Source organism: Dicentrarchus labrax, unplaced genomic scaffold (genome assembly GCF_905237075.1).
Source record: "Dicentrarchus labrax unplaced genomic scaffold, dlabrax2021, whole genome shotgun sequence".
Lineage (NCBI taxonomy): Eukaryota > Metazoa > Chordata > Actinopteri > Moronidae > Dicentrarchus > Dicentrarchus labrax.
In genome coordinates this window covers 14,565,654-14,593,499 of record NW_026136722.1, presented here as the reverse complement: position 1 = coordinate 14,593,499, position 27,846 = coordinate 14,565,654, and the positions used below count along the sequence as shown (strand labels likewise).

The following is a 27,846-nucleotide window of genomic DNA, read 5'->3' as shown; positions in this document are numbered from 1 at the left end:
AAAATGAATTAGGGTAAAAGGAAACATAATGAAAATAAATGAAATGAGGAAAATTAGTTTTTAAAGAACTGTAAGTAGGCTATTAACATACTTAAGTACATTGATTCACCTGCTGTGTATAGGCACTTAACACACTCATACATCCCAGCTGTGGCACCCTTGGCCATCGACCAGCTTTGCCCCTTATTTTATTCTGAAAGTCGTGGCCGGATGCCGCCTGCGTTTCCTGCGTGAGGCTTGACGCAGCGGCTGAGCCCTTCAGCCGTCGCTCCCACAGCAGAGGGAGGGAGGGGATGGGGCAGGCTGGTAACCGGGCTGTAACGGGGATAAGCTGCAGCCTCCGTCTCTCAGATGCTCTGATGGAGTGAACCGGCCAGCGATGCGCGTTTATGTCCTTTCTCTGTCGATCATGGAGAGGGTAAGGCACACGAATCCTCTGCTGGCGGCTCAAACCCACGGCGGTGTACGGTGCACACATCTAGCCGTGCGTTAGACCATCCAGCTGTTTTTATGGGTGGGGGTGGGGGGGGGAGAGAGAGAGAGAGAGAGAGAGAGAGAGAGAGAGAGAGCAGGGTGGTGTGGGGAGGGGGCTGTTGATAGGAAATAAGACGCCTTGCATTCGGAATAAAGCCAAAGCGGCGCACCGTTTTCCGACATTTAGGTTATTAATCATATCACAAAGAAAACTAATAATCCAATTGCGTAAAATCTTATGATTGCATCTGCTACATCATTTACAGGATGATTGGCACCTCCCACCATGATGTGATAGCGGTGTGAGGCTATCCTGTACAGCTCTAAATGCATTCAAAAATAGGCTGCCCCCCCATTTAGGCCATTTATTTAGTTAAGACAGCTATTAATCTACCGCCTTAACACCCTGAGGATAATAAAGCTCCTGATTCACCCAGAATATTTTTTACAAATGGGTTCCGGAGCCGGAGAAAGAAGCCTATTTCCTCCTGGATACAGCCCGTAATTACAATTCATGATGACACCCTTTTTTTTCTTCTCCTCCTCACATGAATGTATGAAACAGCGCCGCATCTTTCTCCTTCCACCTGCAGGCCTAATAATTGTTCTGTGTTTGCGTGGCGGCGTTTTGTAGGCTGCTGAGGTAAAGCTACCATTCACGACTCATTTCCGTACATCGTGCGCATTCATTTTCACCGTTATGACTTTGGACGACTCGGATACATAAAGCCGAGACATGCACTGATGGATGCATAATTACTCCAGACGTTGAGACTGCGATGCCAGTCAGTGCAAGCAAGAGACAGCAGTGCTGCAATAGCAGTGCTTACTCTCTCTTTGAGGTTTGGAGAAACGCCTGAGAAAGGTGGCTGGACTGTGTGTGTGTGTGTGTGTGTGTGTGTGTGTGTGTGTCAGGCCAGCTCACATGATATGAGAGATCACAACCTGCTGGGAAATGCAGGCTGACATTATGTGTTCTGTGGCCTCCGTCATTTGGTTTCCTGCAGAGATTCACCGCCTAAAAAAACACTCTCTCTCTCTCTCTCTCTCTCTCTCTCTCTCTCTCTCTCTCCCCTCCCTCCCTTTCTTCCTCTCTCTCCAGGTTCGTCTCTCATCCCAGTGAAGGCTGGTGCCGGGGGTCAGAGGTCGTCCACCGAACCCTGCACTTCTCCCTCTTACCCCTGCACCCCCTACCCCACCCCTCCCACCAAACCCTGTCCTCTTCTCCCTCCCAGCCACCCTACACTGCCTCCCCCCCTCACCCCAAACACTGGACCTTATCTTATGCCCCCCCCAGTTTTTTCTCACTCACAAACTCACAGAGCGGCCCTATTCGTCTCCAAACCCCCCAGCACTTGTTTCCTGCCTGCCAGCCTCACCCAATCAGCTTGAGAGGAAAGACCCCCCCAACCAACCAAGTAACAGTTTCATGACGAGTCAGTCGTTCACCAGACACTGCGCTCAAGTGTCCTAGACAGCTTCTCAGATAACGCCTCTCACACCCAGGCCTCACGATGATGTGCGAGGTGATGCCCACCATCTCGGAGGACGGGCGCGGCGGGGGAGGAGGTGGCTCGTCTTCCCCGGCGGGGGGCGGAGGAGGGATGGGCGGAGGGATAGGAGGCATAGTGGGCTTCAGCAGCCGTGACCCCCGCGGTGTCGGCGGCAGCGACGAGGGGGGCAGCACGGGCAACCTGGAGTCGCTGATGGTGAACATGCTGACGGAGAGAGAGAGGCTGCTGGAGAGCCTGAGGGAGACGCAGGACAGTCTGGGGACGGCGCACCTACGCCTGCGAGAGCTGGGCCACGAGAAGGAGTCACTCCAGAGGCAGCTGTCCATCGCCCTGCCACAGGTACGGCGACTGAGGGGGGGTCAGAGTAACGTTCAGGAGGTGAGGTGGGAGCTGCTGACAAACAATCTCACTAGTTTGGATATCACATTAAAGTCTAAAGGCTGTTTCAGTTCTGTAGCTGTGGAGGGAACATTTGTATCTTACACACACGTCTCTGTTTATAATCCGGCCTGTTTATCCCTGTCTGTGAAAGGCTATCACACTTCAACTGAAAAATTAAATTTTTGTGTTTTGCCCTGTCAAGGTCAGAATGAAGGTGTTAAGGTTTTGTAACATCCAAAAATGTGCAAATGGCACAGTTCAATCATCATCATTTATGGTATTGCATTATCTAAGTATAGACAAACACGTGTGTGCATCCCAAATTTTAGTTTTTACTCAACTAAAGGAGCAGTTCACTCCAAAAACTCATTAATAAGCTGATAACATAAAGTAAAATGTCTGTTGTTCTATGTCCCAATGCAATGCATGCTGGATCTCTGATATGTGTGTTTGCTGCTCACAATTCTGCGGACAGACATGCACATCCTACAGCAGCATACAGGGACACACTGCACCACACACGCATGACTGAAGCATTATCCCTGAGCAGAATATAGGAGATGATTATATTGTGAATATTGGATATGTGGACCTATATTTCGGTGCTCTATTCACAAAACATTTGCATTGTTAAGCAGCTGTTTTAAGATCATGCTTTCCTTGCAACAGGAAAGAGTCTAATAGCTCCTTGCTTTAACAGTTTGGGAGAAGGTTGAAATGGAAAAGATTTAGTAAGAATTTGCTTCATGTTTTGCGGTTTTATATGCCGACTTCAGTGGGAGTGTTAATGCGAACTGTTCCTTTAATTTCAGGTAGATTCAAATATAGTTTGGGACGTGCAAACTGCCTCACAGGCTGTGTATCTCCAGTCTGCTGAGCTCTTAAACCTCTCAGATGGCAACTAAGAAACACACAGGATGACAGAAAATAGTCTACGTTCACATTATATGTGCCTTACAGCAGTGCAACGAGGTGTGTTACTTCACAGTGATAGTGAGGGAGCTGTGTTTGTAGACAGCATGGTTCACGATGATCAATCAGCAAATAAGAGCACAAGTTATTTTAAATCAACATCTAAATAGACACATACAGTATACGAATAGAGTAATGAGACTTATTCAACAAATCATCCTTGTTTGCAGCAGCCGTGTTTGTTTACTTAAAAGCATCGAAACCAAAAAGGAGAATAATACTCCATCACAAGTACAAATCCTGCATTCAAAATCACACTTCTGTAAAAGTATTATCAGTAGAATGTACTCTTGTACTGTATCAAGAGTACTGGTTGTGAAAATGGTTCCTTTCACGCTGTTGAATTATTGATGTGTTAACCTGTAAGCTGGATTTTAATGTTGTCGCTGGTCCAGGTGGTGCTGAGTCGGACTGCTTTATTGTGCTGTTGGGGAGTTTAAAGTAACAAAGTAAAACCTCATATCTCCATCATCATCACCGGCTTTCTTTTCTCTCACTGAAACTCTTTGGAGTTCATGCTGAAGCTAAAACAAGGTTGTTGTATAGTCGTAGAAGGTAAAACACGTTGAATTCTGGAAAGTATCTATTAACTACAACCAAAGTGGAACTACTCAAATACCTCAAAACTGTACTTAAGTGACATTTATGATGCTGGAGGATCTTTCAGTAAACAATAACTACCAAGTTTTGTTTTCTGAAGTTGTAATAGCAGTAGTAAATGCTGCATATTAAAGGTTCAGTGTGTGACATTCAGGAGGATATATCAGTATAAATTGAATATAATATTCATAGGTTTGTTTTTATTAGTTTATAATCACCTGAAAATGAGAATTGTTGTGTTTTCGTTACTTAGAATGAGCCATTTTTATCTACAGAGGGAGCCCAGAACAGACAAACCAGATACTAGCTCTGGATAAGGCTTCTCACGTAATTTCTCGTACATGCTCGGAAGGCTGAGCTGTATTTAGATGGTTGCAATCTGCAAATTAACCACTAGATGCCACTGAATCCTACACACTGGTCCTTTAACGGTGCTGGATGATCATTCAGTAACCTACTGAGTTTAGCTGTTAGAATGTTTTCTGAAGTTCTAGTAGTAATGCTAAAACTTGGCCCTAGTTTATGCCACTTTGTTTATTGCTACTACATTTGTGTCACCGAGTTCATCATCTGATTATCCTGAAAAATATATACCCTGTGGTTTTTGAAAAACACAGTATATAACCATCAACGTAACCTAGACATATATCGCTGAAATTTTGGTTCAAGTTGCCCAAAATGAGCAGCGAGAACTTTGTTTGGATTAGGAAATACGGACGCAACTTGAGAAAAGAACCTCAAAATCTTTCATCGTGCAGCTGTCGGAATATTTTTTCATCCAGATGGTTAGAAGAGTCTTTGAGGATGCTGGAAACACTTTGTAAGTAAGTGTGTATTCTTGGGAAAATTGGGTGCTTAGCTTTGTGATTCAAATGTAATGGTAATAGATGAAAGGGCACAAACTGGAGCTACCTTAAAACCTGGAGATAATGGTTGCGAAATGTTGCGTTTGCCCCTGTAGCACAGTCAATTATTATATTATCCCACATCCCAACACTGGAGAGCTAATCATTTTGTAATGCCACTCAACATACAAGGGCTCCATCTCTATTTTCAGGCCGGAGTCATTGTTGGATGCCTCAGGCAGCGATGATGCCTCCCTCATTGTTAGTACCTATTTTTCTCTGTCGCTACGCCTGAAAAATCAAAATGGAATAACAGATGTAGCAGTGCTGCACATTCTAACAAAGAGTGACTGGACATTAAAGGGCCATATTACCTCAGTGAGAGGAGATCAATATGGTGCACAAACATCTGCAGAAACACACGCAGATAGAGGAACACATGGAGCGCTGTGATACATTCTACAGTAGATGAGTTCACTGAGTTCGTCTGTGTGTGTAGATGTTGCCAAGAGAGAAAAATAGGAGAGAGGGATGGAAAGAGCGACAGCATGGCACAGAGAAAGAGAGAGAGAAAACCTGGTGATATGAAACACACAGAGACTAACAAATCAAGCCAATTTGCATATTGCTGCATACTAATAAGGTGGCTTCGAGAGTCTGTTTTAGATGTCGTGTATCATGACAGGGGGAGATTGAAATGGATGAAGGGGGAGAGTGGCAGGATGGAGATTTTTAGAGAGTTGAAAGTGTATCTGACCAAAATGATGGCGACCGAAAGAATCTAGAAAGAGTTCGTTATCGGTGGTCCATCTCACTCCATCTTTTTTTGTGAATTAAACCCAGAATTATGATATCCTCTGGGCCCAGAACATACCATTTTCACACAGCAATTTCCTCCCTGATCCTTCCTCTTCCATCTTTTCAGATACACTTCTTCCTTTCACTTATTTCTCCGTCCTCCCTGATTTCAAGCCCAGTGAGCACATCAGCTCAGAAGCTTGTTATAGGCTGTACATGCTGTACTTTTAAAATGCATTTTATCTGGATGAGGGTGTGAGGTAAGGCGCCTGTTGGCCGTCGTGTGCGCAAACTGATCACTGTTAACACAGAGCAAAGATAACAGCAGCACCGTGCACGCATCAGTGCCCTTTAATGGCTCGTTTGCATAAGAGTTTTTGAAAACACACATGATTCGGCGCACGACCATGTGTGTCATATGTGTATCACGCCACTATCACACATGAGCAGAGTGGAAACGAGAGGACAATCAGCACACGGGCGAGCGGTTACGGCACAGTGTGTGTACATAGTCGTGTGTATGATGGCGTTTTACTTCGTGCTCAGTGGAGTGTCAGCACGGCAGATGATCACAGCTGAAAGTTCGACTCAATCCAAGTGACTTGAAAATGTCACTCATCCTCTCTTTGTTGATGTGTTGCCATGGATACCATTTAGTTAGACCAAAGGCAACAGATTTTAATCATAACCATCATGTAGCTAACCTCACATTATATATAATTGGATTAAATTACACAAAATCACAACAATTCAACTGGACTGCTGTCAACTGGAAATATAAGACATTACACTGCGCTGGCCTAATTCCAGTTAGCCTCATGCTTGTTTAACCTCAAGGCATTTGTTTTAATGACGGGCAAACGCACAGCCAGTCGTGGTTATTGAGCAATTAAACCAATTTCAGGTGCAACGTGTGCAGTAAACCTGGTTGTTAGATTTTATATAGAGGCCTGGCGGTCATTAACTGTTAGCACTGTGGTAGATATGGCAAAGATTATATTGTATGTGCTGTTTGGCTGGTTTTTAGTGAGTCGTGTCCTCTTTCAGCCCAAAACGTAGCTGCATGTCTGTGCATGTTTGTTTAATGCAATGAAATTCTGTGAGGTTGAACATGTGCTAATGAAATCAAGATTGGTCAAATTGTTCACTGGAGTCAACTGCACTGTGTGGGCTAATGGAAAATATTGGCAGTAAACGTTACAGTCCACAGTCTTTTTTTGTCTGTTTTTATGTTTAGTGGGTTCCTATACTTTGGAATTACTGGCCAAAGTCAGAAGAGGTAACCCCATGCTGAGATACCACTGGAGTTTGGTATCATGACATAATTTGTTGTTTAAAATGTAAAAATGTTTCACTGACAGTACAGATTCATTGCAATGCAGTGTGTAGTATGACAAAAGACGTAGAAACTTTCCTGGGAAACGTTCCGGGAAATGAAGGAAGTCACCAATTCAAGTTCAAGCACACAGAGCAAGTTTTGAGAAAGTGGGAAAGTACAGCGTTTCATTATAAAGTAATCTGTGGATGTACTTTGATGTGAGAGAGAGAGTGTGTGTGTGTGTGTGTGTGTGTGTGTGTGCGTGCGTGCGTGTGTGTGTGTGTGTGTGCGTGCGTGTGTGTGTGCGTGTGTGAGTGTGTTTTAGGGCTGCACACTTAATCCAAATATTAACGAAATCCAAATTGTAAGAAGCTGCATTTTTTTGAAAATGTGTTAAAACAGCATTATAAGGAAGTACTGTAGTTCTGCATAGATGCCCTGTCCTATAAATCTTGTTCTGCAGATGTAAGAATATTAGTTTTTTGGTAAAGACCCCAAAAATATCACACCATCACAATTTTAATAGTTTTGTTTCAGTGAAAATTATAACTGTGATTGCAAAAATGATCATTCCCACTAATCATGACTCATATCTCAATCGCAGTATCTGTAAAAAATAATCGCATTTGTTATTTTTTTACCATATCGTGCAGCCCTAGTGTGTGTGCGTGTGTGTGATATCATGACCTCATGCAGCAGCAGCAGAGTCAATAACAGCACCCTCTTGTGACCCTGCAGGAGTTTGCAGTGCTGACCAAAGAGCTGAACCTCTGCCGGGAACAGCTGCTGGAGAGAGAGGAGGAGATAGCAGAGCTGAAGGCAGAGAGAAACAACACACGAGTCAGTACCCTTCCATGTCTACACCCAATGTCTGTTTGACGTTACATTCTTGTATTTATTTGCTTGTTAATTGAAGTTTCTGATCTGATTTTTCGGCATGCATTTTTTAAAAGGTAATCCTCTGAGACAGTTTATAACAGACAAGCGGTATACTGTGGAGGGGTTTTATTGTATGTGAACCACATGTGTTTCCAGCTGCTGCTTGAACATCTGGAGTGCCTGGTGTCCCGTCACGAGCGCAGCCTGAGGATGACTGTGGTGAAGAGGCAGGCCCAGTCCCCAGCCGGGGTCTCCAGTGAGGTGGAGGTCCTAAAAGCCCTCAAGTCCCTATTTGAGCACCACAAAGCTCTGGATGAGAAGGTGAGGGAAAGGCTACGGGTGGCTTTGGAGCGAGTGGCGTCCCTGGAGGAAGAGCTGCAGACCTCCTCTCAAGAGGTGAGTCCACGTTTCTGTTTTTTTTTTTTTTCACAGGTTTCAATGAATTACTGATGGAGTCACTTGTGATGATTCTCCTCTGTGTTGTTTCAGGTCGTGTCTTTAAGGGAACAAATCAAGCGACGGCAGCAGGGACTAGACAATGGAAAAGAGGTAATGGGATGGTCATAAAACAAAGTATTGAACAAATTAAATTATTAACCTGATAATGGAACTATATGGAAAGAGGATCACCAACGTGATTACAATTCATTTTGTGGGACACATGCATAACTGTACCAAATTTCACATTGATCCAAAAGTTGAGGTGAGACATCTTACCACAAATGTCAATGGTGGAACCAGATGAAAGGTTAGAGGCTATTGCCATAGTCTATAGTATTTTCCTATATCTGTATAGTTGCAATATGGCTGCCAGCCATCAGCCATCAGCTCACTCAGCATCACTCAGGTCGGTCAGCAAGGATGAAGTTATGCACTATCTTGGATTTCTATGGGTTGTAATGACTTTGTCCCATAATCCGTTACAGTTAGTTCTGTTGTTGTTGTTTTCTGTGAAGGTACTGAGCACTGAATGCCTGACATTTCTTGTGATGCCCCTATCCTCCATAATTTTGATAAAAATGCCAGGAAGTTTGGTTATTTAGAAATTGTTGTGCTGGGTTTTGGGTCTGTTGGGTCTGTTCTGGGTCACCCATAACACAGTGTGAAGTAATTCACACTAATTACAACTTTATCAGATATATCATGATCACTGTTGGCGATATAAAGGTACTATCTGCACCACTAATTAAACCTGTTCTCTTCATTCAGCGGCTTCCCAACGGGCCGTCCTCCATCTTGGACGACGCAGATGTCGACAGGCAGAGAGAGGGCGAGATAGAGCGGCAGAGGTCAGAGCTGGGACAGCTGAAAGAGAGACTGGCCCTCATGTGCAGACAGGTACTTGATTCAGAGACGCTCTTATGGTCTAATGCTTTCACCAAAACACACAAAATATCACAACCTGAAGATGCTAACGGACAGAAAATGACATGTGCTCGCTCAGCCTTGTATCTCCCACTGTCACTTCCCGTCAGGTCGGGGAGATCGAGGAGCAGCTGACGTCCGCCAGGAGGGAGCTGGCCCGATCGGAGGAGGCCAACCAGAAACTACAGAGGGATGTGAAAGAGGTGAGACTCGCTGAGCTGTTGACAGACAATAAACCGCCACTATGTGTGTCTGTCGCAGTGGCACAAAGAGTCTATTTTGCTCATACTCACAGATATATGTAACAGTTTGCTATGGTAACAAAGCCATTTGCCTACTTGGCAGCTGTTACTGTACACACACAAGAGCCTCTACCCTGTAGCCATGGTGACAGTGGCATCGGTAGAGCTGCAGGCGTTTTCACATGGATGCGGCCCTGTTAATCAGTCAGTGTGCTGCTAGCTGATTGAAAGTCATGTGGAGCATATTCAGACGAGAGTTAGTCGAGCCAGTTTACTCAGCAAACACTTTTCTCTTAATGTCTTCTCCACACCTAACTGTTTCTCCTCACTGTCTGCCCCCCTCTCCCCCCCTCTGTCTCTCTTGGACTTGTGCAACAGCACAAGTGAGTGCTTCTAAAATCTGTCAACAACTACCATTAACCAGTCATTATCATTCTTCAGCTAATAGCTGTCCAAGCCCAGTGAACTCCCTTTGAGGAACATGTACTTGTAAACTTGACATTTCCCACTATCTCTGTCTGGTCTTCTTTCCTTTCTGTTTCTGCATCAGAATCTTTATATAATTTTTTTTTCCTGTAGGCACTTTGTCAAAGGGAAGACATGGAAGAGAGAATCACCACATTAGAACGCAGGTTTGTGTTTAAGTCTGTGTTCATGAACTCTTGTTGCCCTCCTCCAACATGTGCTCCACTCACTGCTCCGTCTGCCGGTTTGTTCTGGTTTGCAGGTACCTGAGTGCCCAGAGGGAGGCGACGTCTCTCCACGACATAAAAGACAAACTGGAGAACGAGTTGGCCAGCAAAGACTCTCTCTACAGACAGGTGGGAAAAGTATCTTTCATCCCTATGTGTGTCCATGTTTCCGCTGGTGATTGGCAGCTTGGCCACGTTTCACATTGGCACACAGAGCGTGCCATCAATGCATTTTCTTTTCCCCCAGTGGCTTTAATCATGTCTGCTGCCCCCGGCAGTCTTCACTCGCGTTCCAGAGTTTCACCTCCACTCCCTCTCATCCTGTTTTCTTGCAGAGCGAGGAGAAGAACCGGCAGCTTCAGGAGCGTCTGGATGATGCCAAACAGAAGCTGCAGCAAACTCTGCAGAGGGCGGAGACGCTTCCAGAGATCGAGGCCCAGCTTGCCCAGAGAGTGGCAGCACTCAACAAGGTATGTGTGTATGCAAGTGTATGTACTGTATGTGCCTACAACCCTGCCAGCCCTCTTCGGGCATTTGCAAGTTAACTAACAATTTTGGAAAACTGTTGGAGACATTTTTAACCCCATACAGTTCTATATAATGGAATGAAAATAGTAACAGAAATATGTATGTGCATTAATGTGTGCACAAATCTGTGCATGTCAGAATATGCTCCTGTGCACAGACACAATCACATGAGTGTGTGTGGGCTGGTGCAGGTGCATGTGTGTATTCATGCATTAGTGAAATGGAACATGAGATGTCAAATGACAGATGAATATGAAATATTTTAAGCAATTCAAAAAAGCAAACAATCTAAGATGAAAGCCAGCTCAGGACACCAGTCAGTGCAGCTATTTGAGCCTTAGGCGCTCAACACGTCAAGAACTGTATGCCGCACAGATTCTTTATAACTGACTGATTTAATTGCTCATATGTGAACCTCTACAATTCCTGTAAACACAATCTCCACTCATGCCAAAAAGACATACATTCACTCTCCTCCACCAAACCTCCTACCACTTATTTCTTACATGTTCAGGCAAGATGGCTTCCATGGAAGGATCAGATTAATGCCCTGTAAGACACAAGCAAAGAAACTTGCCTGTTACACTGTGATCTGTACAGGCATGTCACTAATTGATATACTCAGTCAACAAGCTGTTTCCTTTGTGTTAATTTGCATTAGTGTCTCAACATGGTTCACGCTCTAACCCCGCTTTCTTCCTCTCCAATCATTCAGGCAGAGGAGCGTCATGGTAACTTTGAGGAGCGACTGCGACAGATGGAGGCGCAACTGGAGGAGAAGAACCAGGAGCTACAGAGGGTGAGTCATCTTTGCTTTTCCATCTCTCTTCTCGTTCTCTGTTTTCATCCTCCCCCTCTTTCATGCCATTCCTTTTGTCAGGCTTTACGCAGGACAAAGGCGCACTAATTTTCTAAACCCTCTATTTGATCGTGCACATTCAGATAGAAATCTTTGTCCCTCGCTCACAGTCAAGCAGAATGCTTGTTATTAGCTCTCCTCCCACCCTCCCTTTCCTCCCTCCTCTCACTCATTTTTTTCTTCTCTTTGACTCTCACCCATCTTGCTCTCTCCCCCTCAGGCGAGGCAGAGGGAGAGGATGAACGATGAACACAACAAGCGTCTCTCTGACACGGTGGACAAGCTACTGTCTGAGTCCAACGAGAGGCTGCAGCTCCATCTGAAGGAGAGAATGGCCGCCCTGGAAGAAAAGGTGACCTGCTCAGACAGAGGAGAGAATTCACAGCGTCTCTTCATTTTGATCTGAGCCGTGTAAAACTGCAACAGAAAATGTCTCATTCCCTTAATTAAGACCCTAAAGATGCGTCCCATTTCCTGGTGTCAGGTGCTGTATGTTCACTCACTCCTCTGCCCTCCAGGAAGTGACCAGTTAAAACATGAGTAAATTCCCAAACTCCCAAACAGCAGTGAATCCTACAACCAGAATAGTTTACTTACATACACTTACTTTACTCTTTTAAATGTTTCTACACATCATTTTTAACTGGTTATGAAACAGTCTGAATTAAATACTGATGCCTCTATGTGACCTACAAAAACAAGACTATCAGCGAGAACATTGGCTATTTCTGTATATGTATTCCTAATGCCTGCCACCAGGTTGGATTGGGTCGGTTTCCCCTTGAAATCAATGAAACGAGGTGGTAGAAACACTACCACTGTTGTCCACAAGGCCCGCCAGAATCAACACAAAATCAAAGTTCCTTGTGGATGCTTTCAGTAAAGTTTTGAAGTATTTGTACTTAACTTGAGTCTATTTCACTACATTTCAGAGGGAAATACTGCACTTTTTACTGCATATAAAATTTAAATTCTATATACATATATACTACATTATATGTTTTATATAATCATATTATTATAAAACAGGCTAATGTGTTTATTTAAACCACTCTGTCCCTTTTTAAGAGGTTTAAGAGGAGTTAAAAACATAAAACTGGCTGCATTAGTAAACATTACTGTGCTGGGTGTAGTTTAGTAATGTACTGTGCAGCTTCAACTTACTTCCTACAATCCTACTTTAAGACCAATTCACCAACTCTAGTTTGAACACATCATATTAAGAATATTCTGTTTTTCATTTTACAGTAATAAAACTTCTCATTGTTCCATCTCCAGAACGCCCTCTCTGAGGAATTGTCCAACATGAAGAAACTCCAGGATGATCTCTTGGCAAACAAGGTGCCTGCGCCTCTCTGGGCTTCATTCTTAGTCGAGGCTGGAAGACATATTTTCCCTTTTTTCACCAACTCTGTCTCTTTTCCCAACTCCCAGGACCAACTGATAGCAGAGCTGGAAAGGATTCAGCTGGAGTTAGATCAGCTGAGAGCGAGGCCTGGGGGCTCTTATTCCAGGTTGGTGCCATTTCAACATCCGCACCAGAAAAAGAATGAAACCTTTATTTGCTCCAGCGTGGCCTCGCCTGACTGTTAAGATGCCAGTGTTGTGTCTCTTATCTTGTCAGACATTATAGATAAATCACTCCACACTGGAGGCATGTAACAGCACTCACAGGGCTAAAAAAGTGTTGACACACACACACAATGACTGAACTCCACAAACTTAACTACATGACCCAACACTTGTAATTTTCTCATCTGCATGTCTTGACACTTTCTCTTATAGCTTTCTTGAAACCTGTTAATGGGAATATGATGCCCTTTTACACATTATATATAATCTAAACTTCTTACGATTTTAGGCAGATTTCTTTTTTATTCATATTGTACACATTTTAGTTTTGGTATTGCCAGTTGTGTTGTGTTTAAATCTCTCGCCTCGCCAGCTGTTGTTTTTTCTGTGGTTAACCGTCTTAAATTGGATTCAGCCTGCTGGGATAATTAACTTATCTTATCTCGTAGCATCTTATCTGTCCCTCTATCTTTCCAGTCGCTCTCTGCCAGGTAGCGCTCTGGAATTGAGGTATTCCCACGGGGGCGGGTCCCTCCCGACCGGCTCCACAACTCACCTGGATCCCTTCGGTAACGCAACCTCTGGGGGCGTGGTCAGGCGGAGTCATCGGGCCCGTTGGAGCTCTGCCCGTGAGGACTCGACCAAGGTGAGAATCTGACATCCCTATGAGCCACCATAATCAGGTTTTGGTAGAAAAATTCTGAACTAAAGGTGAATGATGAGTATTTGTGAATGAAATCAGTTGATAAATGGATAATAACTTCCTTGTTGTCTTTGTGTGCAGTACCCTGACTGGGATAGCGGGGCTCTGCTGGGGACCGGGTTCGAGCCGGGCTTGGATGTGGGCTGCTCCGACGACGAGGACGACGGGGAGCCTCGGTTTGGCTCTGAGCTGCTGTCCCCGAGTGGACAGACAGACGTGCAGACCTTGGCCATCATGCTGCAGGAACAGCTGGAGGCCATCAATAAGGAGATCAAGTAAGGAAGGGCAGCAGCACTCAGCAGCTGGGAGGGAGGGAGGAAACATCTCTGTACATAGTGCAGTCTGATGCACAAAAGTACATATTATACACGTATTATCAGCCAAATTGACTTTAAGTACCAAAAGTGAGTTCTCCAGTGAATGATATATATGTGACATTATTAGATTAATATTAATGCATCATTGGACAAGCAGCATGTTACTATTGTAGCTGCTCAAAGTGGAACTAGTTTTAACTACTTTATATAGTATAAAAGTATAGTTATATAGTATATTTATATAGTTAACTAGTTTAGTCCAGTGGTTCTCAAATTGAGGGTCTCATGCAAAAATTTGCATTCTGTCTAAAAGTAACAAAACGGCCTTACCAGCACTTTAACTCCCTAATTAACAAGTTAAATCACATTTTTTAATCCCATACAAAAATAAACAAAGTAACAAGACAATTTGCCGCTTTACGTTATGTTTATGTGACTATTTCTTGGTCAGAACCAGTAACTTTCTAGTCAATGCTGATTTGTAAGATGCCAAATTGTAGTTTTTACTTATTTGTTTTTTGTACAGATTAACCAAACTATATGTAACATTATATCTTTAGAAGGGCTGGCAGGCCGATTTTGTTAACTTTAACCAGTGCAAGGCTAGTTGTTCCCCCCTGTTTCCAGTCTATGCTAATCTGAAGCTAACCGACTGCCGGCTGTAACTTTGTACCTACATAAGAGTCTCATCTAACTCTTCGCAAGACAAATACAACTTTTTCCCAAATATTCCTCTCAGTATCAGAACATTTTAACCTTATTATGTCATATTCAACAAAACCAGACTGATCCAGGAGGAGAAGGAGAACACGGAGTTGCGGGCCGAAGAGATTGAGAGCAGGGTCAGCGTGGCTTTGGATAGTCCGCCCATCCCTCCATCCACCCTGGGGAGAGACAGCACAGGACGGGGCTTCATCCCCTCGTCCATCACATCCTCCACCCTGGCCTCCCCTTCTCCTCCCAGCTCTGGGCACTCCACCCCTCGCCTGCCTCACTCCCCGGCCCGTGAGACTGATAGACAGGTACTGCTGGAATGCAAGAATAAACTTCTATTCCCTTAGGTGTTAACCTTTTTTTCTTTATCTCACCTCTGTATCCACCTCCGTATTTATGCAAACAGCTCCTCCAGACAGTGAGTCATGTAAATAAAGCATGAGTAAATCATGCAGACGGGGTGAGAGAAGTTAAGTTATTCTTCAGCAGCATGTTTGATTGGGCAAGACTATTTCAAGTAACTCACAGGGTGGTATGGCGGTTGGTGCCAGACACACTGGTTCCAGTATTTCCAAAAGGGGCGGATGGATTACAAAAGTTGGTGCAATAAACAAAAACCTTGTAGTCAGCAGGGATTTCGAAAGTTTTAATCTTAATGTGTGACTTCTTAGAATGGAAAGAATGGTTCAAGTTATGGATCAAGTTGGCAGGATGTACATCAGACAAACAGCTTAGGACTGTAATGGATTTAAAAACCTCCATTCAATGAACTACAGTAGCAGAAACCCATAATGGCTTCCACTCCTGTCAAAAACAAAAATAAAGTAAAGTTGGGTTACGGTGACCAGAATGACACAGTCTATTCAAATCAGAAGTAAAACACATAATGGATCCAAGTTATTATCCTGGATCTTGAAGTAGGTTTAAATGGGTATTATTTTCTTGAATAAAAGAACAAAAGAAGAATGTAACATAAAAAGGACTGGACAACTAAATTCTGTGATTTTATTTTCCTCCTTTTTTGGACGCAAATTGCGGTGCATCAGCCAGCAGCCGGTTCCCAGAACTCCAGTCATTAATGACCAGTTGCTGACTAGTTGTTTAGTGTATTTACTCTACAGTCATAAGGTTTATGCTTCTTCCTTACAGTCTAAAATCAGTGCAGGTTGGTGGGAACAATATTTATGTGTGGTTTGTCCAGTTTTTTGTAGGTTTCAGCAAGTCTTTGGGTTTGTCCCAAGCTTTAGCTTAGCATAAAGATTGGAAACCTATCTGAATTCTCCCCTGATTTCCGGGCAGCAGCCAAAAAGTCCGCCACATAACCTTTGTAAAAACAGCAAATTGTTGTTTTTACATGCCCTTGTAATATCTTAGTGAGTTTCAGAAGTGCTTTTGTTACCTTTGGATAGAGCCAGGCTAGTGGTTTTCCCCTGTTTCCAATTCTCGTGTTAAGCTAAGCTAACCAGCTCATCTAACTCCCTGCCAGAAAGTCTAGTTCTCTCACTCTTATTCATTCATTCAATTAAATCATTTCACTGTAGTTGGAAGGGTTCATGAATTTTCCCTGTAATTCCCATCATAGCTACCTAATTAGCCAGCTAGCACACATCTAGCTAATTAGTGTGAGAGTTTCTGGATTCTTCAACTGTCAGGTTGAAGAGACGACATTTATCCATTACATAAGAATGTTTAACGATCGCAGTAATTTAATCACATCTCTTAATTGAAATAATAACCTCAGATCTCAACCCAAGAAAAAAGTTTTTATTTGGTGCAATCAGATTGTTTCTGGTCTGAATTTGCCTGAAAGAGTCTCCTTACTTAGTAGTAATAAAATATAATTTCATGCAGTCCAGGTCTCAATGATTCAGCTGTACTGGAGGAAGAAATGGCTTGGTGAACCATGCCAGCTGCACACTATTAGAAGTGTTTTTTAAATGCTCTTGTTATATTTCATGTTTCAGAACAACAAAGATGATGATAGGTCCCTCGCTCTTCTTGACTCCACGCCTCCTTCCACTCCTCGAGCACTGCGATTGGACAGAATGACCCTCACCCATCCAGGAGCAATGCTAGATGACCCCCGGGAGTTCCGCAGGTAAGGCAGCCCACACATTAACTATATCAAATACAACAGTTTAATCCTTATTGGCTTTTCCCCCTTAGTGATTTCCTTTGTCCCCTCCAGTCTCTCGGCAGATGGCAGCAGCTCCAACAGCAGCCAAGATTCTCTCCACAAGTCCAGTAAGAAGAAAAGCATCAAGTCTTCCATCGGTCGGCTTTTTGGAAAGAAGGAGAAAGGAAGGATGGGCCAACCTGGGCGGGATGGATCTGCTTCTCTTGGTAAACAGATGGAGGATAAGGGAGGGATAACAATGACTGTATATGAGTAATCCACACTGTCAACATTTTCATTTAAACACATCTGAGCTGCTCTAGCTCCGTGATTTGAGGTATTCATATCTACATTATATGTCATTCTTGTGACCTTTGACCTTACTGTGTCTCTTCCAGCATCTACACCCTCTGAAGACCTGGCCTCTGGAGACCCAATGGGGATGAACAAGACTGGGACTCTGGGTCCTGCAGATAAAGATCGCCGCAGCAAGAAGAAGTTTGTGGATTATGTCTCCTGTTTTGTTTTAATGTGGTTCTCAGGTTAATATTTTGATCTATGGCACCAAATAAGACTCATGTAATGCTTCCCTTTCTTACCAGGCATGAGCTACTGGAAGAAGCATGTCGCCAAGGACTCCCCTTTGCATCTTGGGACGGACCCACTGTTGTATCTTGGTTGGAGGTACAGTGCAATCACAGGGATGGAGGAATTTGAATCAAAATAACATTCTTCCCTTACATTTTCTCCTTTATTTATTCCCCTTCCAGCTGTGGGTGGGAATGCCAGCCTGGTACGTCGCAGCCTGTCGTGCCAACGTGAAGAGCGGTGCCATCATGGCCAACCTGTCGGACACGGAGATCCAGAGGGAGATCGGCATCAGTAACCCGCTTCACCGCCTCAAACTGCGGCTGGCCATCCAGGAGATGGTGTCCCTCACCAGCCCCTCTGCCCCGGCCAGCACTCGCTCTGTGAGACTCTGTGACTGCACATACATTTTACTCATTAACCTTTTAAAAGAAAAAAAGAGAGAGAGAAATTATGACCACATATGTGTCATAAAAAAATCCCAGTCTAGACAGCTTCCCTATTGGATTAAAGGTAAAGAAGCCTTTAACTGGAAAACGCTAAGACCTTAAACACCTTCACATGTCGATTTATGCATTCATCAGGGTGTTGATACCTTTTAACACAGACTTTTTGCTGATAATACACAAACGCTGCATTCATATTAGCAGTATGAGGTACATGTTAAACCAGGTGTTTTTAGTTTTGAGATTAGTTGAAATGTTAATGATCCCTGTTGGGGTCATTTGCAGCAGACACTAGTAATATAATACAAAAATAAAAAATAAAATGTAACTGAGGGTATATGATATCATAACGGGGATGATGTAAAATAAAAAGCAGATTTATGTGACTTGAAAAAAGAGTGGAAAATGAGGGAAGTTGCAGGAGTGAAGAAACAAAAAAAATCCAGATACAGGAGAATGTGGAATACCCAAGAACATGAAACATATCCTGAATGTCGTAAATGTCAAAAATAATAAAAGTATGACTGTATTTTCCAGGAGAATGATAACAAACTAAACTGCTCCTGATAAAGTTGCGCCCATTTCGCCCAGAGATAAAACTTGGCAACAAAAGCTAAATTATCCCAAATTCTACCGACTCACACGGCCACAAAGATAAACCAGATGTTGAAAAGTGTTGTAAAACGGTTGCACGCGCATACATTTGTGCCCCTGCTTTTTATTTGTGCTGTTCTAAGGACGATAAAGTCACAAATAACCAAAAACCATCTTCTACTGACTGTCGAATTTGCAGCAAATGCCAAAATTTGGTTTGGCTTGGCTTTCCCAGCCCCTTGCTTGGCTTCGCATGTATTTACAACAGGAATCATAATAATGAAATGAAATGATGAAAATGATCAGTCACACAATTCTGCTCAACAGATTTAACACATTTATCCTATCAGTTCCCATAAACCGGTTGAACCTCTTCTCCAGCAAAATCACCATGGCAATGACAAAAGCAGTCTGCTGTTGTGGTTAGCTGACATCTTGTGATGTGGCACAGCAAAAATGCACAAGTGTTGAGTCAGTGCTTCAGGCGGTTTAGGCAATCTGCGGTGCATTTTTATCTCATGGTTTCACTTTTCTCTTACCCACAGTCGACGAGTAACGTTTGGATGACCCACGCAGAGATGGAGTCTCTGAATGCTGCCATCAAGCCTCCGGTTAGTGCCCCTGCTGTCCCGTCTATGTCTTACGAACCCTCTTACATGTTTTTCATGATTATTTTACTCAGTTTTAATTATTTTAAGCATCTCGTCTGGTCTGAATCATGTTGATGAGTCTCTCCCCTTCCTCCGCTTCCTCTCTCTCTGTCTCTCATTATGAATTTCTATCTCTTTATATCTGTCTTTGTGGGCCCAGGCCATAGTGTTGAGCATCTTCTTCTCTCCCTCTGGTTGCTGTTTCAGTGTGAACTGCTTCCAACTAATTACCCGTTCACTAACACACTATTCCTCCCTTTTGTCCTCTTTTCCTGCTGCTGCTGCTGCTGTTGCTGCTCCCTCCTCTGCTTCTCCTCCATCATCTCTTCATCCGTCTACCCTGCTCTTGACCCCTGCTCCCCTTTCCCTTGCCACCTCCACATCTCTCTCTCTCTCTCTGGCTCTGTCTCTCTCTGTCTGCCTCTCCTCTTCTCTCGGCGCTCCAGGAGCTGAAAGAGTTCAGCTGGGATCAGGTAAGGATCACCTGCACCCTTTTGAAAAGTCAGAATTAACACAACACTATGCGTATTTGTCAGTGATTTTATCTCTAGTGAGACTAACTGCAGTGAGTCATGAGCTGCTGACTTGCACTAGCATCAGACATCAAGCAGAGCGTGAATCAGCGTTGATCATCTGTGGTCGTCCCCTCCAGATACTGGCCTATGGTGATATGAATCACGAGTGGGTGGGCAACGACTGGCTGCCCAGCCTGGGCCTGCCACAGTATCGCAGCTACTTCATGGAGTCCCTGGTGGATGCCCGCATGTTGGACCACCTGACCAAGAAGGAGCTGAGAGGACAACTCAAAATGGTGGACAGCTTCCACAGGTAGAGCTCAGCTTCTGCGTGCCAGCTCTTGTCTCTTTCACAGCCATAACTCACATAACCGAAGCTCTTCTGTCACTTCTTCTATCATTCTTCTTTGTTGACGCTTTGTGTAGCATGGGAAAATTATGAAGGTGTTAAATGACATGTAGGGTGTGCTCCTGTTGTTGTGACACTCTCGCTGTTCAGGTGTATGTCTCCAGGCCTTCTTAAGTTAGAGAGTTAAGGGGTCAAAGGTGTTGGACTGTGTTAATGCTTTCTGAGTATAGGTGAGAGTTGAAACACACCCTCAGTTAACCTGCTTCAGTCGCTCACCCTCTGGTTCTTTGACTTCTCCCAGGGTCAGTTTGCATTATGGCATCATGTGCCTGAAGCGTCTGAATTACGATCGCAAGGAGCTGGAAAGGAGGAGAGAGGAGAGCGTCCACCAGAACAAAGGTGAGCCCTTTGTTTTTCTCTGCCATTACCTCCCCATTCATGCCCCAGATGTGGTAGGGTATTGAACATTTCCCTGACCATGTAGAGCCAACTAATTCCTTTGTTCATGCTGTGCTGTTGTCTTGTTCAAAGCATACCTTAATGATAACCATATAAACCCTTGTATCTATAACCAGGTTAATTATTTACATGGTTATTACTATTATTGATCTATTATTAACCCTTATCTTCTTATCTTATTATTTCTGTATCTTCTCACTTTAGTCATGTTTGTCATTATTTATTGGGTCAAGCACCCTGCTCACATGGACTTATAAGACACTTATCTGTATGAACATAACTTCTTACATTACATTACAAACAAATAACTTTCCCTAAGTTCCGAAAACACAGCTCAAGTTGTTTTGTTATCAACCAGCCGGAAGAACCAAGGACATTTTACTAAAAAGTGTGTCTCTTAAATCACCCTATAATGAGCTATAAAACATGAAATGGACTTCACCTTCAACCTGAAACAAACCTTTTATCTTCAGACCATTGAACCTGTTTCTAGAGCTAATGGTAGCATATCTGACTGTATCTGTGCACAGACTGGAAGTCTTTAAGTTGTCAAAGTCAGCTACACATAAGGCCCTGCACTGTTCATAATTTAGATTTGTACCAAACATCAAGACACTATCCTTCCTTATAAATAAGGAAAAATAAATCAATCCTACAAAATAAAAATGTCACCTCACTTAAAGATCTTTCTAATACGCAGCAGACATATTTAAGTTGAATCATCTCACATTTCTGTCCACTGATGTTGAAAACTAGTGTCATTTCTCACAGAAACGATTGAATTGTCCTGCAATGAACTGTATTACAATGCACATGTTCATCCAGAAACATAATCTGAAACAGCTTTGCTCAACACCGATCCCAGCGTTGTACCTGCTGAATGGACAAAAAAGTCAGAAGCTAATCCAAAAATATTTTTATTGGTCAGTTCCTTCCAGCAACGTTCAGCCATAACATTAAGCATCTTCTGCAGGTCTTTTTCATTCTCTGCAAGTAAGATTATCATCTGCATAAAGTAGCACAAAGAAATCATCCCACTTTAACCTCCAGTTTACAAGATTTAACAAGAGCTAAATCATTATCATCGTCATCATCATCATCATCATCATCATCACTCCTTACTTCACACCAAATTGCTGGTTTATTTTATTGTATTCTTAGTAGTGGCAGTTGCAGTGCCGTTTGCTTTACTACTTCCAACGTTTTACAAGATCCCTTGAAGGTATGCAGACATAAAAGGAGAGTTTACCAAAATTCTGTAAACAATAAAAAATCATTTACTTTCTTACATCAGCTTTGGCATATAAAATAAAGTCTTGCCTGAATAATGGCAAACAAAACAAACATTTCCTTTGATTACCGCTGTCTCCCACATTGCTGGGAGATATTTGGACCACCCCTTCGTTATTGCTTTCTCCCACATACTTTAGAGATTATAAGCCACAGCTTTCTAGTGCAGTTTGGCTGGATAACAATTACATAAATGTCAACACGCTCAGTCATTAAACAAGCCAAAATCTCTCGCTCACCCACCACTGCGCCTTGGGCTACACATGTTGTACATTAACAGTCCGTTCATCTTGGCTGATTTCCTAACAGAAGAATTGATTGAGTGATTTGTGAGTTTTGGGTTTGTCTGATGTTGCGCTTCACCTGCGCAGTCCACCTCAGAGAATTGGTAAAGCAGGAAGATTTCACTATTTCTCTTGATTACTCATCTGATAATTTAACCCCTTCAGTAGATCATAAATAAGCCCAAATAGGCATGTTTTGTTCAGCTTGAATTTCAGAAAATGACCACCAGAGTATTAAGAAACCTGATCTCGCTTATAAAAACGGTGAACAGACCACGTGCTGTTTGCAGATGGATTGCCTCCTCTCCATCCCATAACCTTCTCCTTTTTTCTTCCCAGATGTGATGGTGTGGTCCAATGAGCGCGTGATGTGCTGGGTGCAGACTCTTGGTCTGAAGGAGTACGCAGACAACCTGCGTGAGAGTGGAGTCCACGGGGCTCTGCTGGCTTTAGACGACACCTTTGACTACACTGACCTGGCCCTGCTGCTGCAGATCCCCAATCAGAACACACAGGTAAAGGACAGGTAGTCAAAGGTAAATAACGAAAAGGCTTTTCATATCTGTATCAGTTGTCTGTTTTAACTTATGATGAGCAATTAGTAAACAGTAGGGATAGAAAAGTAGTTTTTAAGGGCAAATATCTTGGACTTCCCTCCAAACATGTTTTTAAAAGATTATTTTTGGCATTTTTTCTTTTTTAATAGAGACAGGAAACATGGAGAGAGGTTCCAAACCGGAATCAAACCATCAACATTGCGTTGTACTCCAGACAGGTCTTACCTCATATAAAATCACATGAATAAAGTTTTTTCCACAAAAAAGTTCAATTAATGGGATAAAAAGTCTTAAAATCACTTCTCCCTCATTGAAAAATCCAGAAACTTTGATATGCAACGTTTTTCAAAAGTTAACTGCTAAGCACAAGATGATTTCTAGTAAATGTGAAACAAAGTGAAAATGTGACCTGGAGGCTTCAAGTTACCTCATCACACTTGTCTAAGCTGCATATTGGACCACGACTGGCTACTAGTTGGGATGTCATAAAATCATGCTCATTCGCAGCTACAGACAGAGAAATTTAAGCAGAATAATTTCAAAACATACTTCTGATGGAAGTATGTTAGGTAAATTGACGGCTGCACATTAGTGATTGGTCTCCTAATGGGGTTTAACATTAAATTCCTTGAGCACAAAATTGTGCAGTAGCCGATTAAGAGTATTAAATGTAGGCTGTTAAAAGTATTGAAATGGACTGTGGATGAATAAAATATAATATGATATATGTATATATATAATTATGTCACGTTTGGAGGCTGCACAAAACGTTTCAGAGGCCCAGAGGCTGCACTTCGAGAAATGTAATATAGACAGCAATAAGTGGTTGGTATCTGCGGTTTTTGTCATAGACCAATATATAAGTCAAATTTCTTTTCATGTGATCATTCAAATAGGACCAAGACATATGTCTCATAGTCTGGGGTTGGAATCCGGCTGGTTGTATCTCTCTCTCCATCATTTCCAGTCACCCCTCTGTTGTCTATAACAAAGGCATGATAATAAAGGCAATAAATGCCTGAAAAAATACTTGAAAGTAACAAGCCTCATCTGATCCTTTACCATTACAACTGCCCTGGTTTAAAGCAGACAAACATGAGCTAATGAATGCCAGCGTAGCACACCACGTCCTCATAATGTGTCCAAGCGAATCTCAAGACTCTACATCACCTCTCTCCTGCAGGCCAGACAGCTCCTGGAGCAAGAGTACAACTCCCTCATCTCCATGGGAACCGAGAGGCGACCCGATGAGGTCAGCATGCTAATCGGCTTGAGGAAATAGAAAAAATTAAAAATACAGATGGGAGTTTTGTTCACACACTCTATCTGTCTGACAGGATGGTACCAAGACGTTCACCCGCTCGCCCTCCTGGAGGAAGATGTTTAGAGAGAAAGACCTCCGGGGCGTGACCTCTGACTCCGCCGAGACCCTGCCTGCTAACTTCCGTGCCTCAGCCATCTCCACGCCCTCCGTTACCCTGAGAAAGGTCCAGAGTGACGGTGAGTACGACTATTGATCTCTGACACCTTCACTCTCATATTCACATTTGAAGCCCTCGAGGCGCGTCTCAATTTAGACGATGTGTGAAAACCTGTTACTCTATATGGCATTACTCACATGAAGAGCATGACAGGAATAAGATCGGGTCTGTTGCAGCTAGGTCACAGGGCTAGCTGTGACAACTATTCTGCAGGTCTGACAATAAATGAGCCGTGCGTTTACATCTTGATTTATTGGAAATGAGCCTTGAACAGAAATATTTTGCTTTCAGCCAACATACAGCTTGCATTATATAAGCCAGTTAGGGTTAGGGTTGTCGGTTGTTTTCATGCTACTCTGCCATTAGTTTGGCAGTGGAATTTTCTGTTTCCTTTAGCAGAGGAACCGACAATAACAAGGACCAGACTCTTTAAAGTACAGAGGAAGACTATTATCCTTCATTCCACTTCTTAATAAGAATGCCTCTGGAAGGTCAGTGCTGTTTAAGACACTGCAGTTGCGATAATGACCCCGTTTGTGTCTGTCTCCCGGTCTCCAACACAGCCAGCTCTGGTGCCCGGGGTGAATCTGCCTCAGTGAGGACGTACTCCTGTTGAGGGGCTGAGGTGAGAACTGTCCACCACATTAATTAAACTGTCTAGTAGTATTTCATCCGTGTGGGATTTTTATCTGTGCGGCTAGACAGAACTGTTTCTCTAAGCTTTCAAGATGGCTTGCACATGTGCCGAGCACATTCATTTGAACCTCTTTGTTTTATGTATTTGTTTGTTGTAGTGGATTGGTTTGTGCCTTGGATTTTAGTAGTTCCCCTAAGGTCTTCAAGTGGTGGGTTTGGGTGGTGGGGATTTAGGCCGAGTTGAATTAAGGCCACAGAAGCAATGACGTGGTAATAATGCTGTTTCTTTCCTCAGGGCGCTGACTGGATTGGGACTAGAGGACCCTCTCGCTCATCCACAGAGAAAGAAGCAATGAATATAACCATTTAACTTAAAAATAAATCTATCGGTCTGACCATTCTGCAATAACAGAAGCAAAGGAATAAAGGGGAAAATGACATGAAGAATGTATGAATGTATTTTCCGACCAGACTAGGAGGGTTGAATTGGGATCAGCTGTTTTCTCTCTCTGTCTCTCTCTCTTCCTGTCGTTCTGTCTTTGCTCTTTCTCTCTCGATGTGACTGTGCTGTGGGGTTAATAAAGGACAACGCCGGTGTTGGTTAGGTTTGTGCCGGTCGTGCAGGTTTCCCCTCTCTTCATTCCTGTCGGAGTCTGCACACAGTCAGCAGAGTTGGCAATATCAGGGCTCATTTTCCTACCTTCAGAGGAAACCACTTGCTGCCATTTATTCTCTTACAGTTTAAAAACAACTAAACGTGTCGCCTTATAACTTCTGCTCCACAACAGGTGTTTTTAATGAGAGCCAGGGCAGAAGTTAACCTCATCGTAAAGTTTAGATTTTAAAAACAAGAGGAATGACTGGAAGGATGTTACAATGATTGGGGGAAATGACTGCATGGACATAAAACCGGTTGTAACTCCAAACAACACCAGTGTTCTCCTTTCTACTCATGAGTCAGCCGGTGTCCAGTGTCAGCCATTGTGGCTCCATTGTCGGCTTCTATGGTCCCGTCAGGGGTGTCTAAGTGCTCCCAATTGGTCGGAGTGGTGTAGTAAAACACGTTCGAACTCAGACCACTATTTAGCTCCGACCACATGAGAGGGACCCTCCTCATGCTTTGTCTATTGGCACCTTGAAAGCCGATAGGCTGAGTAATCTCTTTTGAAGGGACCCCATTATAGAGATCAAAGGCATTAGAGGTTGATGGGACAGGGTGGAGGGAGGCCACAGAGGCATTATGTTCACTGATTTCATGATGTCGATGGCAGGAAATCTATACAGTCAGTGTTGGTACCACTTTCTGGCGTACTTTACAAGGAGTTTATAAATTCTTACATTTGGCTCTATCAATTTTTTAAGGGGAACACCACATATTTTTACATTACATTGAGTTTACTCATCAGGAAGAGCGTGAAAACGGTTGTGGGATGTCTTCTTTGGTGCTGGAGGAGCTAAACCCTCACAATGCCATAGTGATTCCATCAGGGAAATTTAAAATGGGTTTGCTGGGCATTTAGGAGATACAGGGATTATTGAAAGACGATACTGTGTTGCGTTCCGGGAAATGCAGGATCCAGCATTCTTGGAGCTTCACCCATATTAGAGACTACAACGTCAGGATGTATCTGCTTCTGATGCTTAGATTTTCACCAGTTTAAAAAAAAAAACTGCCTCTTGTGAGTTGCCCAACTTTGTCCAAGAGCAATGGTTAAAACAGTTGAGTACTCATTCAATAAGTAATGTAATAATGCTTTACAGAAAGAGAAGTAAAGCATCTACTACAGTAATAACAACACATTTTAGTTTGCCAAATTGTAAAAAAAATCCATTTGAATGGTTCTTCTTATTCTTATTCTTTGGGAGGACACCACCGATGGACATTTCAAACACACACATTACCTTCAATAACTGCAGACCTGTAGCTACATATGAGGCACATGTAAAAAGTCAAGTTTTCTGACTTAGTAATGAGCCAAAGGCAGTTTAAGTAATAAAAGGTATATCTACCCTGAGTAAAATTTAAAATGTTGTAATAAGTTGTTAATAGACGGATTCAGAATGACAAGATCTTATTTGTATCTTATTCCTGCATTTCTACAAATTGAAACATAATTACCATGAAAACGCCTCTGATAATGAATTGTGAACCCTTAGTAAAGTATGCCTTATTACAACAAAGTGTTGCTTATATTTAGGAAAGCTTGACCTTGACACTGAGGTCAGACAGACTCCTCACTAGCCCTCCACGATGTCGCTGTGTGGTTTATGACTTGTAATCATCAGCTCAGGGTCTTGGGTAATCCTGATGATGTGAGAGGGTGGCAGAGAGACAAAACAGCAACTCACAGGGAGGAAAGAAAAAAACTAAAAGGGTGGACAGAAGCCGGTCATTTTACTGCACACACAAGCCATAACAGAAACCAAGAGCTCTCTGGGGGGTGAGATCAGAGAGAGGCAGGAAGAGAGGGCGAGCCCGAGGAAGCCCAGGAAACAAAACCTTTAGCCTCTGTGTTTACGATGCATGTCAAACAAACGACAATGACCTAAAAACATTTTTTTTGGTGGTGAAGATGATATGAGGTGTCTTTAAAAAAAATATATATCTGTATGATAAACCTACAGGGGGTGGGAGCCTGGGGATCAATTTGTAAAATGTGTGTATTTTTTTCAGTTGTATTTTTTATTTTTTACGATATCTATTTATTTTCTTTAGGTATGTATTGGATAAACGTATGTACATGTTCTGTTCCTTCTTGACTTCATTTGAACTAGTTTTAAAAGTAAATATGAAACATTGAAAATGGTCATTCAAATACGCTACTGTATGTGTACATTTTGAGAACAAATTGTGCAATGATTTAACAGATTTCCATGATTAAAGTGATAGTAATACAAATGGAAAATATCATCTGGAAAATAAACAATAATGATGATAATGAAAATGGTGATGTAAAATAAAAAAATAAATAAAGCGATCCAGGTGGATCTGCTGATCATCGCAAACTTTCTCCACTCATCTTTTTCCCATTGATTTGTTTTATATCTCTTTCTCTATGTGTGTTCAGTGGTTGACTGTAACTCTGTACTTCTACGTCATCACATTTA

The 27,846-nt window shown here is 42.8% G+C and overlaps 1 protein-coding gene across 1 annotated transcript; it reads left to right on the top strand.

Annotated features, from left to right (window-relative positions):
* Nucleotides 1-273: 273 nt before the first annotated feature.
* Nucleotides 274-27,744, top strand: ppfia3 (PTPRF interacting protein alpha 3). The gene is made up of 31 exons (XM_051388701.1): nt 274-418; nt 1,577-2,327; nt 7,641-7,742; nt 7,938-8,177; nt 8,271-8,330; nt 8,991-9,119; nt 9,257-9,349; nt 9,968-10,020; nt 10,116-10,209; nt 10,416-10,550; nt 11,324-11,407; nt 11,688-11,819; nt 12,746-12,808; nt 12,902-12,981; nt 13,517-13,685; nt 13,824-14,017; nt 14,844-15,081; nt 16,738-16,871; nt 16,962-17,116; nt 17,288-17,387; nt 17,492-17,573; nt 17,660-17,860; nt 19,063-19,128; nt 19,614-19,640; nt 19,820-19,995; nt 20,333-20,430; nt 22,404-22,579; nt 23,805-23,873; nt 23,959-24,121; nt 24,666-24,727; nt 25,034-27,744. The coding sequence occupies exons 2-30, from the start codon at nt 1,989-1,991 to the stop codon at nt 24,716-24,718; spliced, it is 3,705 nt and encodes a 1,234-aa protein (XP_051244661.1). The 5' UTR covers nt 274-418; nt 1,577-1,988; the 3' UTR covers nt 24,719-24,727; nt 25,034-27,744.
* The last annotated feature ends 102 nt before the right edge of the window (nt 27,745-27,846 follow it).

What these genes read in the sequence shown, in the direction of transcription:
- ppfia3 (XM_051388701.1), top strand. Translation starts at nt 1,989, where the DNA reads ATGATGTGCGAGGTGATGCCCACCATCTCGGAGGACGGGCGCGGCGGG. An exon ending in AAGACTCTCTCTACAGACAG is followed by an intron (nt 10,210 to 10,415) that starts GTGGGAAAAGTA and finishes GTTTTCTTGCAG; the next exon opens with AGCGAGGAGAAGAACCGGCA. An exon ending in TCCCCAATCAGAACACACAG is followed by an intron (nt 22,580 to 23,804) that starts GTAAAGGACAGG and finishes TCTCTCCTGCAG; the next exon opens with GCCAGACAGCTCCTGGAGCA.